A 15,552-nucleotide genomic window follows, 5' to 3' on the forward strand; every position below is an offset into this window, starting at 1 on the left:
AATTAACTATATTATTTAATGGACCCTAGCTGACATTAACAATGAACAGTTGTATTTTTATTAACTAACTATAACAAAGATGACTAAATCCTGTAAAGAATGCACTGCTCATTGTTAGTTAATGCATGAACCATCAATAACTAATCAATACATTTATTGTAAAGTGTTAAAAATAATTTTTTATATATTAATTTCAGTTTTAGTTTAATTCTTTTAGTAAATCAAGCATCTGGCTGAAATAAAATATTTACATTTTGTAGATTTTATTTTAATATATTTTAGTAACAAATGTTTTTTTTATCATTTTACTTTACTATAATAACCCCGCTTTCAACTTAATATTCTAGCATTTTTACATGTATTTATAGGGGTCAATTTAAGTATAAATCTGCCATTCTAATCATGATTTATCTATTTCATTTTCTGGGTCTGCTCTGATTAAATAATAAATAAAAAAATCTGATATATAATTAAAAAGACCTTGCCCAATTAAATAACTTGCATGTAGCTGGATACTTTTTTAGTAGCTTGACTTCAGTCTAACTACTTTAAATCATGAGTAGCTACAGTTTCAAAGTAGCTCTGAGCATGTATCTAATATCTTAGCGATTTTAATCTCCAAAGAGCTGTTTCCAGAGAACTATGTGGTTTGCTAAGTTCCTGTAAAAGGCTAGGAGGTCTGATGAAGAGCTCAAGCAGCAGGGCTAAAGGTCCACAGAGCAGAGAGACGCAGCTGCAGCTTGCACTGCACCTGCCACACGCAGAAAAATCGCAGGAAACAGAGAGAGAAAGAGAAAAAAAGAAAGAAAGAACAGCCCAGAGAGTAAGACGAACAGAGAGAGGGCAGAAGGAGGGAGTGACCTACTTTAAGGCTTTGTAGAAGAAGCTCTCTGGCAGTTCCTGCAACTTGTTGTGCTGCAGGTCGAGTGTTTCCAGAGGGATGTGGTCGAGCAGGTCAGCCAGTCTCTCCAGCCTGTTGTTACCAGCCAGCAGTTTACGCAGACTCAGACTGCTGAGAAGTCTGGAAGCACAGAGGGACAGAGAAACAAAGACACTTCAGAAGAAAAGACACTGTTTTTGGTTTCACACCGAAATTCAGTCTTGAAACCATCAGTGCCTAGACGCCTTTACAGGGATAGTTCAGCAAATAATGAAAATGCAAATATTATTCACTCATCCTCGTGTCAATAAAAACTCATCTGCTAATATTTTGTTCTGTGGAAATCTGATTTTTAAAAAAATCTGATAAAAATTGCAATTGCAATTTAAAATAAAATGTAAAAAAATAAATAACCAATTAACGGGAAAAAAAAGAAAGAAAGCTCCAGGTTTGTTCGCTGCAAAACTGTTGTGATTATATATCAATATGACTATAATAATTATAATAATAAAGTATATACAATAAATAGAATCATAATTATTATTAATATTATATAAAAAATAATTAATATTAAATTAAAATATTAAACTAAATTTAAGCAACAACTGAAGAGTTTCAGTAAATTATTATTGTAATTTTTCACTGTAAAACAAAAAATGAGTATTTTTAAAAAATGATTTTATTTTACAGTACAATTGTAAAATTACAATATTTCTATTATGGCTGCAACTGAAGATTTTCAGTGGATAAGTTTTCCGTGTTCATTGTTTTGTTTTTTGTTGTTGTACTTTTTGGTCAGTAATGTAGCTGCATGGACAAGAGCTGCATGACGTCTCTTAAAAAAACCTCTTCTCATGGAAAATATAACAGCATTATGGGTTTGGAATGACATGAGGTTCAGTAAATAAAGACAAATCTCTTTTTTGGTGAACCATTCCTTCAAAACAGCAACACAGCATTTTCATGCAGCACTCACAGTCTCAAATGGGACACAAACTTCAAGCTGCATATTATCTCATTTGTGCACGGCTTTTTGCTCTTTCAGATGCAAATGACTGAATGTTAATGTGGAATTAGCTGGAAATGGTGCTTTCATCTGCTTGGCGTTTACATCACTTTGCTTTGAGACAGCAGAGTGGCCTCATCACGCGTCTGCTGATGAACGCCGGCCCGTTTCTATTCGGATCCACCGTCTGGCCAGACAGTCGCTTTAACCCACATCACTCATATCAAATTTTTGTTGAATAAATAAGTACAAAATGCTGACATTAAGAGTCTGGAATGGAGGAACAGGAGGACAGTTTCTTTTTGGAAACTGGGGAAGATGCAAATTCAATTCATGGCAGTCTAAACACACTAAACACACACAAACACACTTGCATTTGTGGTTTACGGGACTCATCATAGGCGTAATGGTTTTTATACTGTACAAACTGTATTTTCTATCACCCTACAGTACACCAACCCTACACTTAAACCTACCCCTTACAGAAAAATATTGGCAATTCTTTGAATGTCATAAAATGCCATTTAGTATGGTTTTAACCCTTTTGGTTTACAGGAACTGTCCTCATAAACCATGTTTATTTATATAGTACCCAAGTCATTATACACATTTGTGTCCTCAAAAACCATATATATATCTGAACACACACACACACACACACCTGGCCGGGAGCTCAGACAGCAGATTATGGGAGACGTCCAGCACCTCAATCTTCCTGCTGTCACACACCCAGTCTGGCAGGTATTCCAGGAGATTCCTGCAGGAGGGATGGGAATTAACTCCAGGCTAATTACATCAGAGCATTAGCATTGTACAGGAGTGAGCAGGGTAAAGGACACAACTGGAGCACGCTGAGCCTCTTGTAAATGAGCCGAGCAACATTTGGTCACATTTGCATTACAATGTTCATGATGATTTATTTATTTATATATATATATATATATATATATATATATATATATATATATATATATATATATATATATATATATATATATATATATATAAAAATACACACACATACACACACACGTGTGTGTGTGTGTGTGTATGTTCAATTAACATTTAATTAACAATTCGATTAACATTTATTAACCAGCTGAACCATAATGTGCAAAAATTATTTTTTCGTTGGTCCAAATTGGTGCATTAAACATCATAAATGCTTCATCTGGCTGAGATTTTGGTGCATTGTGTAGCATTTTCGCTTTAGGTTTGGACAGAAAAAAATACAGGTCCTTTTCAAAAAATTAGCATATTGTGATAAAGTTCATTATTTTCTGTAATGTACTGATAAACATTAGACTTTCATATATTTTAGATTCATTACAACACAACTGAAGTAGTTCAAGCCTTTTATTGTTTTAATATTGATGATTTTGGCATACAGCTCATGAAAACCCAAAATTCCTATCTCAAAAAATTAGCATATTTCATCCGACCAATAAAAGAAAAGTGTTTTTAATACAAAAAAAGTCAACCTTCAAATAATTATGTTCAGTTATGCACTCGATACTTGGCCGGGAATCCTTTTGCAGAAATGACTGCTTCAATGCGGCGTGGCATGGAGGCAATCAGCCTGTGGCACTGCTGAGGTGTTATGGAGGCCCAGGATGCTTCGATAGCGGCCTTAAGCTCATCCAGAGTGTTGGGTCTTGCGTCTCTCAACTTTCTCTTCACAATATCCCACAGATTCTCTATGGGGTTCAGGTCAGGAGAGTTGGCAGGCCAATTGAGCACAGTAATACCATGGTCAGTAAACCATTTACCAGTGGTTTTGGCACTGTGAGCAGGTGCCAGGTCGTGCTGAAAAATGAAATCTTCATCTCCATAAAGCTTTTCAGCAGATGGAAGCATGAAGTGCTCCAAAATCTCCTGATAGCTAGCTGCATTGACCCTTCCCTTGATAAAACACAGTGGACCAACACCAGCATCACTGACTGTGGGTACTTGACACTGGACTTCAGGCATTTTGGCATTTCCCTCTCCCCAGTCTTCCTCCAGACTCTGGCACCTTGATTTCCGAATGACATGCAAAATTTGCTTTCATCCGAAAAAAGTACTTTGGACCACTGAGCAACAGTCCAGTGCTGCTTCTCTGTAGCCCAGGTCAGGCGCTTCTGCCGCTGTTTCTGGTTCAAAAGTGGCTTGACCTGGGGAATGCGGCACCTGTAGCCCATTTCCTGCACACGCCTGTACACGGTGGCTCTGGATGTTTCTACTCCAGACTCAGTCCACTGCTTCCGCAGGTCCCCCAAGGTCTGGAATCGGTCCTTCTCCACAATCTTCCTCAGGGTCCGGTCACCTCTTCTCGTTGTGCTGCGTTTTCTGCCACACTTTTTCCTTCCCACAGACTTCCCACTGAGGTGCCTTGATACAGCACTCTGGGAACAGCCTATTCGTTCAGAAATTTCTTTCTGTGTCTTACCCTCTTGCTTGAGGGTGTCAATGATGGCCTTCTGGACAGCAGTCTGGTCGGCAGTCTTACCCATGATTGCGGTTTTGAGTAATGAACCAGGCTGGGAGTTTTTAAAAGCCTCAGGAATCTTTTGCAGGTGTTTAGAGTTAATTAGTTTATTCAGATGATTAGGTTAATAGCTCGTTTAGAGAACCTTTTCATGATATGCTAATTTTTTGAGATTTCATGAGCTGTATGCCAAAATCATCAATATTAAAACAATAAAAGGCTTGAACTACTTCAGTTGTGTTGTAATGAATCTAAAATATATGAAAGTCTAATGTTTATCAGTATATTACAGAAAATAATGAACTTTATCACAATATGCAAATTTTTTGAAAAGGACCTGTATTTGCTGGTAGAAATGTGTGTTTCACAACAGATTCAAAAGACAATATGCACAAAATTAATGTCAGTTACCTTGATAGGTCCATATGTGTGAGTTGGTTGGGAACAGGGTAGATGTTGACTGTGGTCAGACCTATGAAAGATATTAGTGATAACACAGGGTGAGGCCTGAGAAGGGAATCCTCTGGTTCAGAAACGATGCTGTGGAGGTCTGTACTCACGGTTGTCACTGGCGTGGAGCGTGCGCAGAATGAAGCCGCTGAGCGTCAGGGCTCCCAGCTGGTTCCTCTGACACTGCAGCGTCTCCAGACTGCAGGCCGAGCTCAGGTCCAGAGACGTCAGCTGGTTGTCTCTCAGGTCCAGCTGCGCGAGATGTTTTACCGGCTCCAGAGTGTCGCTTTTAACACAGCGGAGGCCATTTAACCTACAAACACAGACCTAATGTCAGCTGCATATATACTGAAGATCAACCCAAGTGAAGAATCCAAACGGCAAAAATAATGTTGGTGGACAAAGAAATGAATAAAAAATATGGACAGAAAATGATAAAAACAGAGTGGAGCTCTGAGACAACACGGATCGAGTACTTGTCTTATGTTTATTTTAAAAAGCTCAGAAAATAAGTCTACTGTAGAGTTTGCTTGTGCAGTCAAAAAAACCTAAGTGCTACATTGCTGTTTTTTAAATAATGAATTCTCAAATAACTCAATATTGAATACTGTTATAATATAATTCAATATTGAAATATTAAATCGATTTATATTAAAAATGTTTTTCAACGGTTAATGTAAATGTACAAGTTCAACATTCATTCGCTGATTTATTTGAGTCATGAAGGTAAAATGAGAAGTCAGAGATTTCATAAAAATCCAGTTTCCTGTCTGATAAAAATAAGATTTCAGAAATCCAGAATAAGGGTAATTATAGCGTCACAGACAAAAAACGTGTACAGACATATGCTAAATATAATTTCTAGAATTTACAAATAATAAAGGTTGCAAAAACGTGCTTAATGTTGCACTAACTGCCAACAGGGAATGAGAGCATATTAGGAGATCTTTTACATACATTACTAATAGCGAATATAAATATAAATATAAAAATGTTACACCTACACTATTAAATATTAAGCAGCACAACTGTTTTCAACATTAGTAAAAAATATATAGTCCAGTCATGAAACTCTAGATGACGCAGGCTGATGGGTTGTTAACGTAATTGATGATAGGTGATTGGTTCATGCTGCATATGCAGCCAATGAGCTTACTGCCTTGCATTTACATGGCTGGCTAGCATTCACTTGAGATTCCTGCAGTGTGCTTTCAGAGTTTCTCTGAAGCCCTCCACCTTCCCCAGCTCCACCTGTATAGATCTGCTACGGTTATTTTATATGCTATTTGTGCAGCAGCATTATGTCTTAAATACTCACGGTACCGTATCGCCATATGCATTGGCAGTAGCAAGTTCCTGTACTGTAGCAATAATCTACAACTACAGCAATAACCAACAGCAGCAGTGTAGCAGATCTATTTCCGCCAAGACCAAATACATTAACATTGTCATATCCATCACCATGCTTGAAATAATGTTTCTTGTGCAGCAAAACAGCATATTAGAATGATTTCTGAAGGATCATGTGACACTGAAGACTTGAGTAATGATGCTGAAAATTCAGCTTTGCATCACAGGAATAAATTATATTTTAATATAAAAAAATAAAAATACAAGTTATTTTAAAATGCAAAAATATTTCACAGTATTACAGTTCTTACTGTATTTTCTAATCACATATATGCAGTGTTAGTGAGCATAAGAGACTTCTTCAAAAACAAAAAAAATATTACTCACCCCAATCTATTAGCTAATATTTTTATATTATAAACAGCAAATACACTGAATATTCTTCCATATATTACATATATAAATGCATATTGACTTGATGTTTAGGTGACATTTTGTGGAAGTCAAGCCTGAAAGAACCAGCAATGACCTTCACAATGTTTCATCCGTGTTCCCCTGCATTGAACTGAACAGCTTCCCGTTATGAGAGACGCCACAGTTGGCTAATGACGATCAGGGCCAAATAATAGGCGCATTAAACCTTTTCTTGTTTATTCGAAGCCCCCCGTGAACTCGAATTCCCCCTCACATCTGTTGTTTGCACTCGTTCTGCCCGTGAGATGGGCGAGTATGTGTGGAATCTGAGTGGTGGGATAATCCAGCAGAAAAACTCAAAGCTTGTTCAGGTGACAGACGCCTCGGTCTCTCTCTGAGGCCCGGCGCGAGTTCCCACGACAGCTCAGCTCTGCGCTACGAGCCTGGCTGTATTTCTAATCCACAGCAGGTGCAGTCAGGACCCAGAAAATCCACAAACCTCAGTCTCTTACTCATTCTCTCTCTCTCAGGTGAGTCACAGACTGTGAGCTGCCATCAGAACCACAGGCTTTATGAGAAGAGCAATCGTGACTGTTAGTGACAGGGCAGTCTTAACATCAGAACGCCCACAGCACGTTTACTAACCGTCTGATGCATATTGCACTCAAAAATGCCAAACGCTGAGGGAAATCACCATTTCCATCCTGATCATCTGGTGTTACGATGCTGGAAGTAAAGCCATACAGGTTAAGATTTGTGTTATGACAAGTTTTGTTTATAAGTGCTTTTAAACAAAATAAATTAAAATGTCTTAGTAACATCAAATCTTTGAAAGATATTCAGATTTAGTCAGGAGAATTTACTATATTCACTTACTATTTACTATTCACTTACAGGAGAAACTACTATTCAAAAGAGTTTTTTTTTTTTTTTTTTTTAAATATGCATTTTTGAGAAACGTCTCTTATGCTCAACAAGGCTTAATTTATTGGATTAAAAACAAAATTGTAATAGTGTGAAATTATAAAAAAAATAAAATAAAAAAAAATTCTATGTGAATATATTTAAAAATGTAATTTATTCCTGTGATGCAAAACTGATTATTCAGCATCATTATTTCAGTTTTCAGTGTCACATGATCCTTCAGAAATCTTAAGCTGATTTGCTGCTCAATAATCATTTCTTATTATTATCAATTTTGAAAACAGTTGTGCTGCTATATTTTTGTGGAAACTGATTTTTTATATTGTATTATATTAATACATACATACGTGCATACATACATGCACACACACATATGCATATATATTCAGGAATTTAGAAAGTTAAAAAAAAAGCATTTATTTATTTTAGTAACATTATACATGTTTTTACTGTCACCTTTGACCAATTTAATGCATCCTTGCTGAATAAAATGATTAATTTCTTCAAATAAATAAAAAAAACTAGTAGGAAAACTTGAAGTCTTTGATTCGAACTGTACATTATGTTATGTCTGTGTACAATCAGTATCTATAAACATTTTCTGCATTTCTGCTAGATAGTCATTATTATTTAAAAACATTTTTTACATCAATCTATTATTGTGGTCTGATCCATTTCACTGCCCATATATGACAAGAAAAGCATCCAGCTGCAGTTTGCTGTTTTCAGATGGTCTTTTCCAATGTGCATTTTTGGTCAGAATAATGTGCAATAGCACCAGATTTGAGTGTTGTAGTCTGGCTGTGTGTGACAGAGCTGTGCTGCTGTCACCTCTGTGATTTACCGATAGCTGATCTTATTACATAACTACTGTATATTGATCCTACATTATGCATAAAGTCTGAGCTAAGAGTAATAATGCAGACAGGTGACAGACAGAAGAGAGAGAAGAGAAACAGAAGGAGATGGAGGCAGGTAAAGCCGACAACATGACGCACAGAGAGAGAGAGATGGATGGATATGGAGAGATGTTTCTAATGGCTCACCGTAAATCAATACTCTTAATGTGAGTCATTCGTAGCAGGCTGCACAGATCCAGAATCTCCACCCTGTTCCCCGCCATCGCCAGCTTGTCCAGGGCACAGAGGCGCTCCACCACGCCGGGGACGTGAGGGAAGTCATTGAAGGAGAGTCCCAAGCTGCAGAGCTGCGTGAGGCTGCCCAGCTCCTCCGGAAGAGAATCCAAGCGATTTCCATCCAAACACAGCGTCTGTAAGCTGAGCAGATCACAGCCAAACAAACCCGCTTTTAAATTTGGAAAATTATAAAGTGGTTACTATGATATTAAAGATGCTAGTTTTTACATTGTCAATATTGTTTATATTTATAGGCATGGATATTTTATTAAAATGAACAGATTTGAACTTCTTTTATAACAAAATCACATTCCATGCGATTAGATTGTTTTATCCTTGTTACAGACCTTTTATGTATACAAACTTTTGGCCATAGAGAAAATCTACAAGGCTACAGTTACGGTTATGCTGAAGAACTATGTTTGTTATATGAACCATTTTTTATTAACTGCCAAATGTATGCATATTATTATTAATAAATGTATTTATTGAGCACTGGTGTCTTTTTTTCCATTATATATCTGTTGCCTCTTTACATGATGCCTATAAACAATGTTTAACAAGAATGCATGGCCTCACAGAATGTTGCTTTACTAAATTAATCCTCTATAATATAATATAATACATATTATAATGGTTAACTTATTAAAGCAACATAGAGACTTCATTCATAATGGTTAACTTTATAATATAATAGTACATTTTTAACACTTAAAGCAACATAATTAGAGATTTCATTCATTCCGAATAATATAATATATTATATAATTGTATATAATATAGCCTAATTGTTTTCAGGGCAGTAATATTGAGCGGTATGCTCGGCACTATCCTGTTCATTCAGTAAGACTCCACTGCAGGCCTCCGTCATGTTCAGAGCACCTCCTATATAAAGCTGAGCTGAGGGCAGTAAAACTAGGCTGATTTTTATGCTTGATTTAATCAGCAAGCGTAATATGCACGACTGAACTTCATGCATTTCACTGGCTCATTTAGGTGAAAAAAAGAAGTTCGTTTGACAGGCTCTTTGGGAGAGCACTTGAATATAGCGGACTGTAATTGCAGGAGCAGCGGTGCTATAAAGCACTGAATATTTTAAACACAATCATGCAAATCAAAAGATTATTTAGATTATAACCCATAATCGCGCTCATTATGTTGTGCAATGTTTTTCAAATGACCTACACGGCCCATTTGTGCACTTCGAGCTGATTACAAAAAGAGAGAGGTCACTTTGGCAGGAACAAAAAGGATCAGGGACTTGAAATTTGAGTTCAACTAAACGAGCACAAGTTTTCGGTTTTAGATCAGCTACACCAACAGCGACAAACAAACAACGGTGTATTATGTAGTTAAACTCTGGCCAAAAGAGCAGCCACAGACGGTGTGTTGTGCAGAGTAAGGTGGTGTGATGTGTGCTGACCTCTGGAGGTTTTCGAGGCGGGCCGGGATGGCACTGAGGCCGTTGCAGGACAGATAGAGCTCCGTCAGTGTCTGGATCTCACACAGCGACTCCGGGAAGACGCCCAGCCCATTGTGAGAAAGATTTAAGCTCCTCAGCTGGGCAAATCTGCAGAAATATGCAGTGCTCTTAATGGACACACTTATTTCCTGATGATGACGACTCTATCATGAGAAACACTTATGCATAATGGATTTACATTAAATGCATTTAGAGAGCAAGCAAATTGTTTCTCTACATATATAAGACCAGCAATTATGAGGAGAGGGGAGAGAAAAAAAAAAAAAAAAATTCTCCATACAGCCAATACACAAACATACCGGATCTCAATCACTCAGTCCTTCGGTTTAATTTAATTTACTCATTTGTTAACTGATTCTAATAAGTACTTATATTAATTTGTTAACAGCAATTTATTAATGCTTTTGTTTTAAATAAAATTATTTTATTAATAAATGTAGAATCTTGCATAAAACTATTGTACATTTCTGTAAAGACGTGTCCTGGAGACAAATTAAGAAAGATGTTCAATGGAGATAGTTTTGATCCAAATGTAGACAATATCTCTTCTGGGAGACCATATTTACTATCCCATGGGGAGGTTTTCTTTCAGTGAATTTAGCAGGTATGACAATCGACTAAAGGACAGGAAAAACATCAAACATTCTATAAATATTAAAAATAAAAATTAAGTAATCTGCCATATACTGTAAAATGCATCTCTCCATTATTACATATTCAAGTCCAAAAGTAACATTCAAGGTAGAATATATGTGCACTTCTATTCAAAAGCCATTGTTTTTAAAATAAATTAATACTTTTATTCAGCAAGGATGCATTAAATTGATCAAAGGTGACACTAAATTTATAATGCTACAAAAGATTTTTTAAAAATCTGTTCCTTTAAACTTTCTATTCATCAAAGAGTCCTGAAAAAAGTTTCCACAAAAAAATATTAAACAGAAAAAAAAAAAATAATCTGCATTGTTAATCCTTTTGATCTTTTATTTTAAAAAGTCATAAAAATCTAACCTTTCATTGGAGAATAAGAATTTAAAATGGGGGGAGATATCATTATGAAATGTTTTTCTCTAATACACGTTGGCCACAATTAACAGCACCCTTTTATTCAATACTTGTTGAAACCTCCATTTGCCAGTTTAACAGCTCTAAATGTTCTCCTATAATGCCTGATGAGGTTAGAGAACACCTGACAAGAGATCAGAGACCATTCCTTCATCCAGAATCACTCCAGACCCTTCAGATTTCCCAGCTCCATGTTGGTGCTTCTCTTCTACTCATTTTCTACAGTGTTCAGGTCAGAGGACTGGAATGGCCAGCAGAAGCTTGGTTTTGTGCTCAGTGACCCATTTTAGTGTTGTTTTTGAGGTTTGTGTTTGGATTATTGTACGGTTAGAAGATCCAAACATGGCCCATTATAAGATTTCTAACAGTGTCAGTCACTTATTGATTCTTTATCTGTTGGTATTTGATAGAATCCATGATGCCATGTGTCTAAACAAGATGTCCAGGACCTCCAGCAGAAATATAGGCCCACAGCATCAAAAATACAGCAGTATATATTTTATTGTACACATGGGGTACTTTTTATCCCTGTGTTCACCAAACCCATCTTGAGTGTTTGCTGCTAAAAAGCTAATTTTTTTGTTTCATCTGACCATAGAAGCCAGTCCCATTTGAAGTTCCAGTCGTGTCTGATAACTGAATATGCTGGAGATTGTTTTTGGATGAGCTAGGATCATTTTTCTTGAAACCCTCCCAAACAGCACGTGGTGATGTAGGAGCTGTTTGACTTTTTTTTTAAGGTTTTCTGACCCCAAGATATTTCCTGCAATTCTCCAGCTGTGGTCCTTGGAGAGTTTTTAGGCACTCAAACTCTCCTTCTCACCGTGCATTAGGACGATATAGACACGTCCTCTTCCAGGCAGTTTCATTACATTTTCTGTTGATTGGAAATTCTTAATTATTGCCCTGATGGTGGAAATGGGAATTTTCACTGCTCTAGTTCTTTTCTTAAAGCCACTTCACTAATTTGTGAAGCTCAATTATCTTTTGCTGCACATCAGAAATATAGGCCTATTCTTTGGTTTTTCTCATTGTGATGGATGATTAAGGGAATTTGGGCTTTGTTGTCCCTCCTATTTATATTTCTGTGAAACAAGAAGCCACGGCTGGATAATTTCATGTTCATAATCACCTTGGAGTGCTCAAAATTGTGAATATGAATGGGAATATACTTTACTCAATATTTTACTCAAAAGAATTTCTAGGGGTGCCAATAATTGTGGCCAACGTGTATTTGAGAAAAACATTAATTTCATAATGATATCTCCCCCCATTTTAATTCTTATTATCCAAATGAAAGTTTAGATTGTGAATTTTTTAAATAAAATATCAAAAGGATTAACAATGCAGATTAATTTTCACAGCCTTCTTTGTTCATATTTACCAAGGGTGCCGATATTTTTGGCCATGACTAACTAATATATATATATATATATATATATATATATGGATTATTTGTGCATTTATTTGAAATCTTTATTTAACTATAATAATTTTTGCAACGTTATAAATGTCTTGTCACTTCTGCTAAATAAAATTGTCCTTGCTGAATAAGAGTATTAATTCCTTTCTTTCCTTCAAATAATAATAACAAATGACCCCAAACTTTTGAATGGCTGTGCATCTTCAAGTCTGATCCCTTAGAAAAGTAACAGCACAGCTCTCCTCACCAAGCGGCTTGTTTTTAAATCTCATTCATGTCTGTAGCACAAACAGCGTAGGACGAGCTGAGGGTTATGGCTTCGCTCAAATCTATAAATATGAGCAACAGAAACAGTGATGGCTTAGCAAAGAGAACTAATAAAACAACCACTTGCGCTATAAATGACTATTACTCTCAAAGTCTCGTTTCAAACCGAGTGACATCATTGCATGCCTGTCCTGGTCTCTCCTGCCTGATTTCCCACACTCCTGTTTCCGGGTACTGGCTCAATGGCCTTTGTATCCTTGTTACCACAGGCAAATGACACCGTCAGACAGGGCTCTTCATGGACGAATGACTACCATTGAGCGCTTGTCCAGCCCAGAGCAACCGCCCGACACCACAAAATCACAAAAACCACTACAGCACCAAACATTAATATGAGTGAATGATGTGGATGGGAGGAAAGGCGATGACACAGCCGTGGAGGTGGCAGCCTGACTCAGAACATATGCTGAGCTCTCGGCTCACACACACACAAAAAAAAAAATCAGCCTACGCATCCTGCACCGCCCACCACACACAGTTACTAAATATATGACAGAGCTGAGACAAGCAGAGAGAGAGAGAGAGAGAGGCAGAGAGAGAGAGAGAGAGAGAGAGAGAGAGAGAGAGAGAGAGAGAGAGAGAGAGAGAGAGAGAGAGAGAGAGAGAGAGAGAGAGAGAGAGAGAGAGAGATATAATAATAAAAATAAAGTTATTTCATCTTTATTTTTAGCAGTTTTAGTACTTAAACTTATTTTATTTCACTTAGTTGCCAAAGCAATATTTATAGATTTCACATTTTTAAAATGTGAACAATTTTAATTTTGTAATATGCAAATGTTAATTGGCTGCTGCATTTTTTCCAAGGTTCATTTATGGAATTTTGCAGTTAAGTGTCATTTAGTATCACTGATATGCTATTATAGTGTATTATAGTATAGAGAGAGATAGACCGATAGAGATTTTGAATTAGATTTTACTTTTAATAATTTCCCTTTCATTTAATTTAACATTTTAAAGTTCCAACCATTTTGTTGTTTGTCATTTTTTTTAAATATGTATATAGGAGTTATTTTATTTATTAGTTTTAGTTTATTTAATTTTAGTTACTTTAGTACTTTAAAAGGTGGGGTATGTAATCTTTCAAAAATGTTTTAGAAAACCGTGTCGGGGCCGAATACCAAAACAAACTTGTAGCCAATCAGCAGTAAGGGGCGTGTCTACTCATGATGTGGAGGAGAGAGCGCTCAGTGAACAGCGGAGCTGAGCGACAGAAAGATAGAGATGGCGGATAAAAAAATAAATAAAAAAAACAGAGGAAAACGTCTGTGGAACGATAAGGCAAGAAGTAGGACCCGTGTAAATATCGGATCAGCTTTCCAGCGCTGGAGAGAACTCGAGGAGCAGAAGGCCTGAGATCGGACGCCAAGGTTGCTTTGTTTCTTTCTGATAGGTGAGTAACAACGTGTTTACACCAGACGCAGCGCGCCGCAACAGCTAAAGTCTGCCTACACTGGAAGCGTGCATTTCAGGCGAGAATGTAGTTGTTTAAAACTCAAATCTGCGGTTTATTTATAAAAACAGTGCCTATTTGAAAATGTGCTTTGCCGATTTCAGAGACTGAGCTCCATGCGATCACCGGGCGCTCAGTGCTCATGTATCCCGAAGAGAGGAGCATAACCTCGGTTAGTCCTTCTGATATAACGTTAAGTCACTAGACTATTTGCCTAATCTTCTCGGTAGTTTAGACCGTGATGGAAACGCAGAAAAAAAGGTTCCTGGGACATATTGTTTCAGGTAATTTCGGTGGAAAAGAGGCTAATGTTTCACAGAACTAATCGTTGCCTGGGTTGCATAGGCTATAGGCGAGACCCTTTTGGGGTAGGGGCGTGTTTGTTTTGGTGATTTCAAATATCAACATTGGCTTCCAGAAATCGCTTACCCCACCTTTAAGATTTTCAGTAAAAATTTGTTTTCAAGTAACAATTTCTCGACTGAGAAGCCATTGCACTAAGGAAGAAAATCCCAATTCCCATTTCATGCCAACTTTAAAAGCCTACCCACTACCCAGTTTATGCTGACAGCCTATTGAAATACAAAAAAATAGATATAAGTTAACCTGTCAATTAGATCACTCTGCACCACTTTATTTATACATAACTGTGGTGAATGAATGAATAAACGAATAGAATGTGTCCAAACAAGATGGACGGTTCATTACATTAATAACATTGATTGGGGGTCACAAAAAAAGGAAAAAATAGTGATTTAAAAAATTAGGGACAATTTAGGCTTCTTATACATTTATGTTCTCTTGATTTTGGGGTGAAACATGACCTAGACATTTCTTTTGCACAGAGACAGGCCTGTTTACTGCTGCATCATCATCTAATGATAACCGTACCATTTTAAACACCAATAATCATAGTTGATGATTAACGTGTAATAGCATCATCTCTTCTGCAAGTTCCCATTTATTGATGCTCTTATTGCTTGTGTTTGCACAGAAGCGGCTGTCATTGACATAAGAGCATGTACAGAACAAATAGCTCTTCTACCATTTACACTGAGTCTGTGCACGGCAGCGCAGCGAGAGACCAGATCCCAGGTGGAAACTGCAGCCTAAATTTATGCACAGGTTTGTGATTATGCAAAGAGCATTCAAGAAAGGTTTTTCTAAAGTACACCTA

The 15,552-nt window shown here is 36.9% G+C and overlaps 1 protein-coding gene across 1 annotated transcript in view; it reads right to left on the reverse strand.

Annotated features, from left to right (window-relative positions):
• phlpp2 (PH domain and leucine rich repeat protein phosphatase 2) overlaps positions 1-15,552 on the reverse strand; it is a 68,197-nt gene that overhangs the window by 13,326 nt on the left and 39,319 nt on the right. The window contains exons 7-12 of the mRNA XM_079436303.1: positions 10,051-10,197; positions 8,538-8,768; positions 4,914-5,116; positions 4,765-4,825; positions 2,548-2,643; positions 866-1,021 (exon numbers count right to left, since the gene is read on the reverse strand). Of these exons, the coding sequence (XP_079292429.1) occupies positions 866-1,021; positions 2,548-2,643; positions 4,765-4,825; positions 4,914-5,116; positions 8,538-8,768; positions 10,051-10,197 (894 nt within the window). The remainder of the gene's footprint in view (positions 1-865; positions 1,022-2,547; positions 2,644-4,764; positions 4,826-4,913; positions 5,117-8,537; positions 8,769-10,050; positions 10,198-15,552) is intronic.

This window comes from Barbus barbus, assembly GCF_936440315.1.
Source record: "Barbus barbus genome assembly, chromosome: 2".
Taxonomy (NCBI): Eukaryota; Metazoa; Chordata; class Actinopteri; order Cypriniformes; family Cyprinidae; genus Barbus; species Barbus barbus.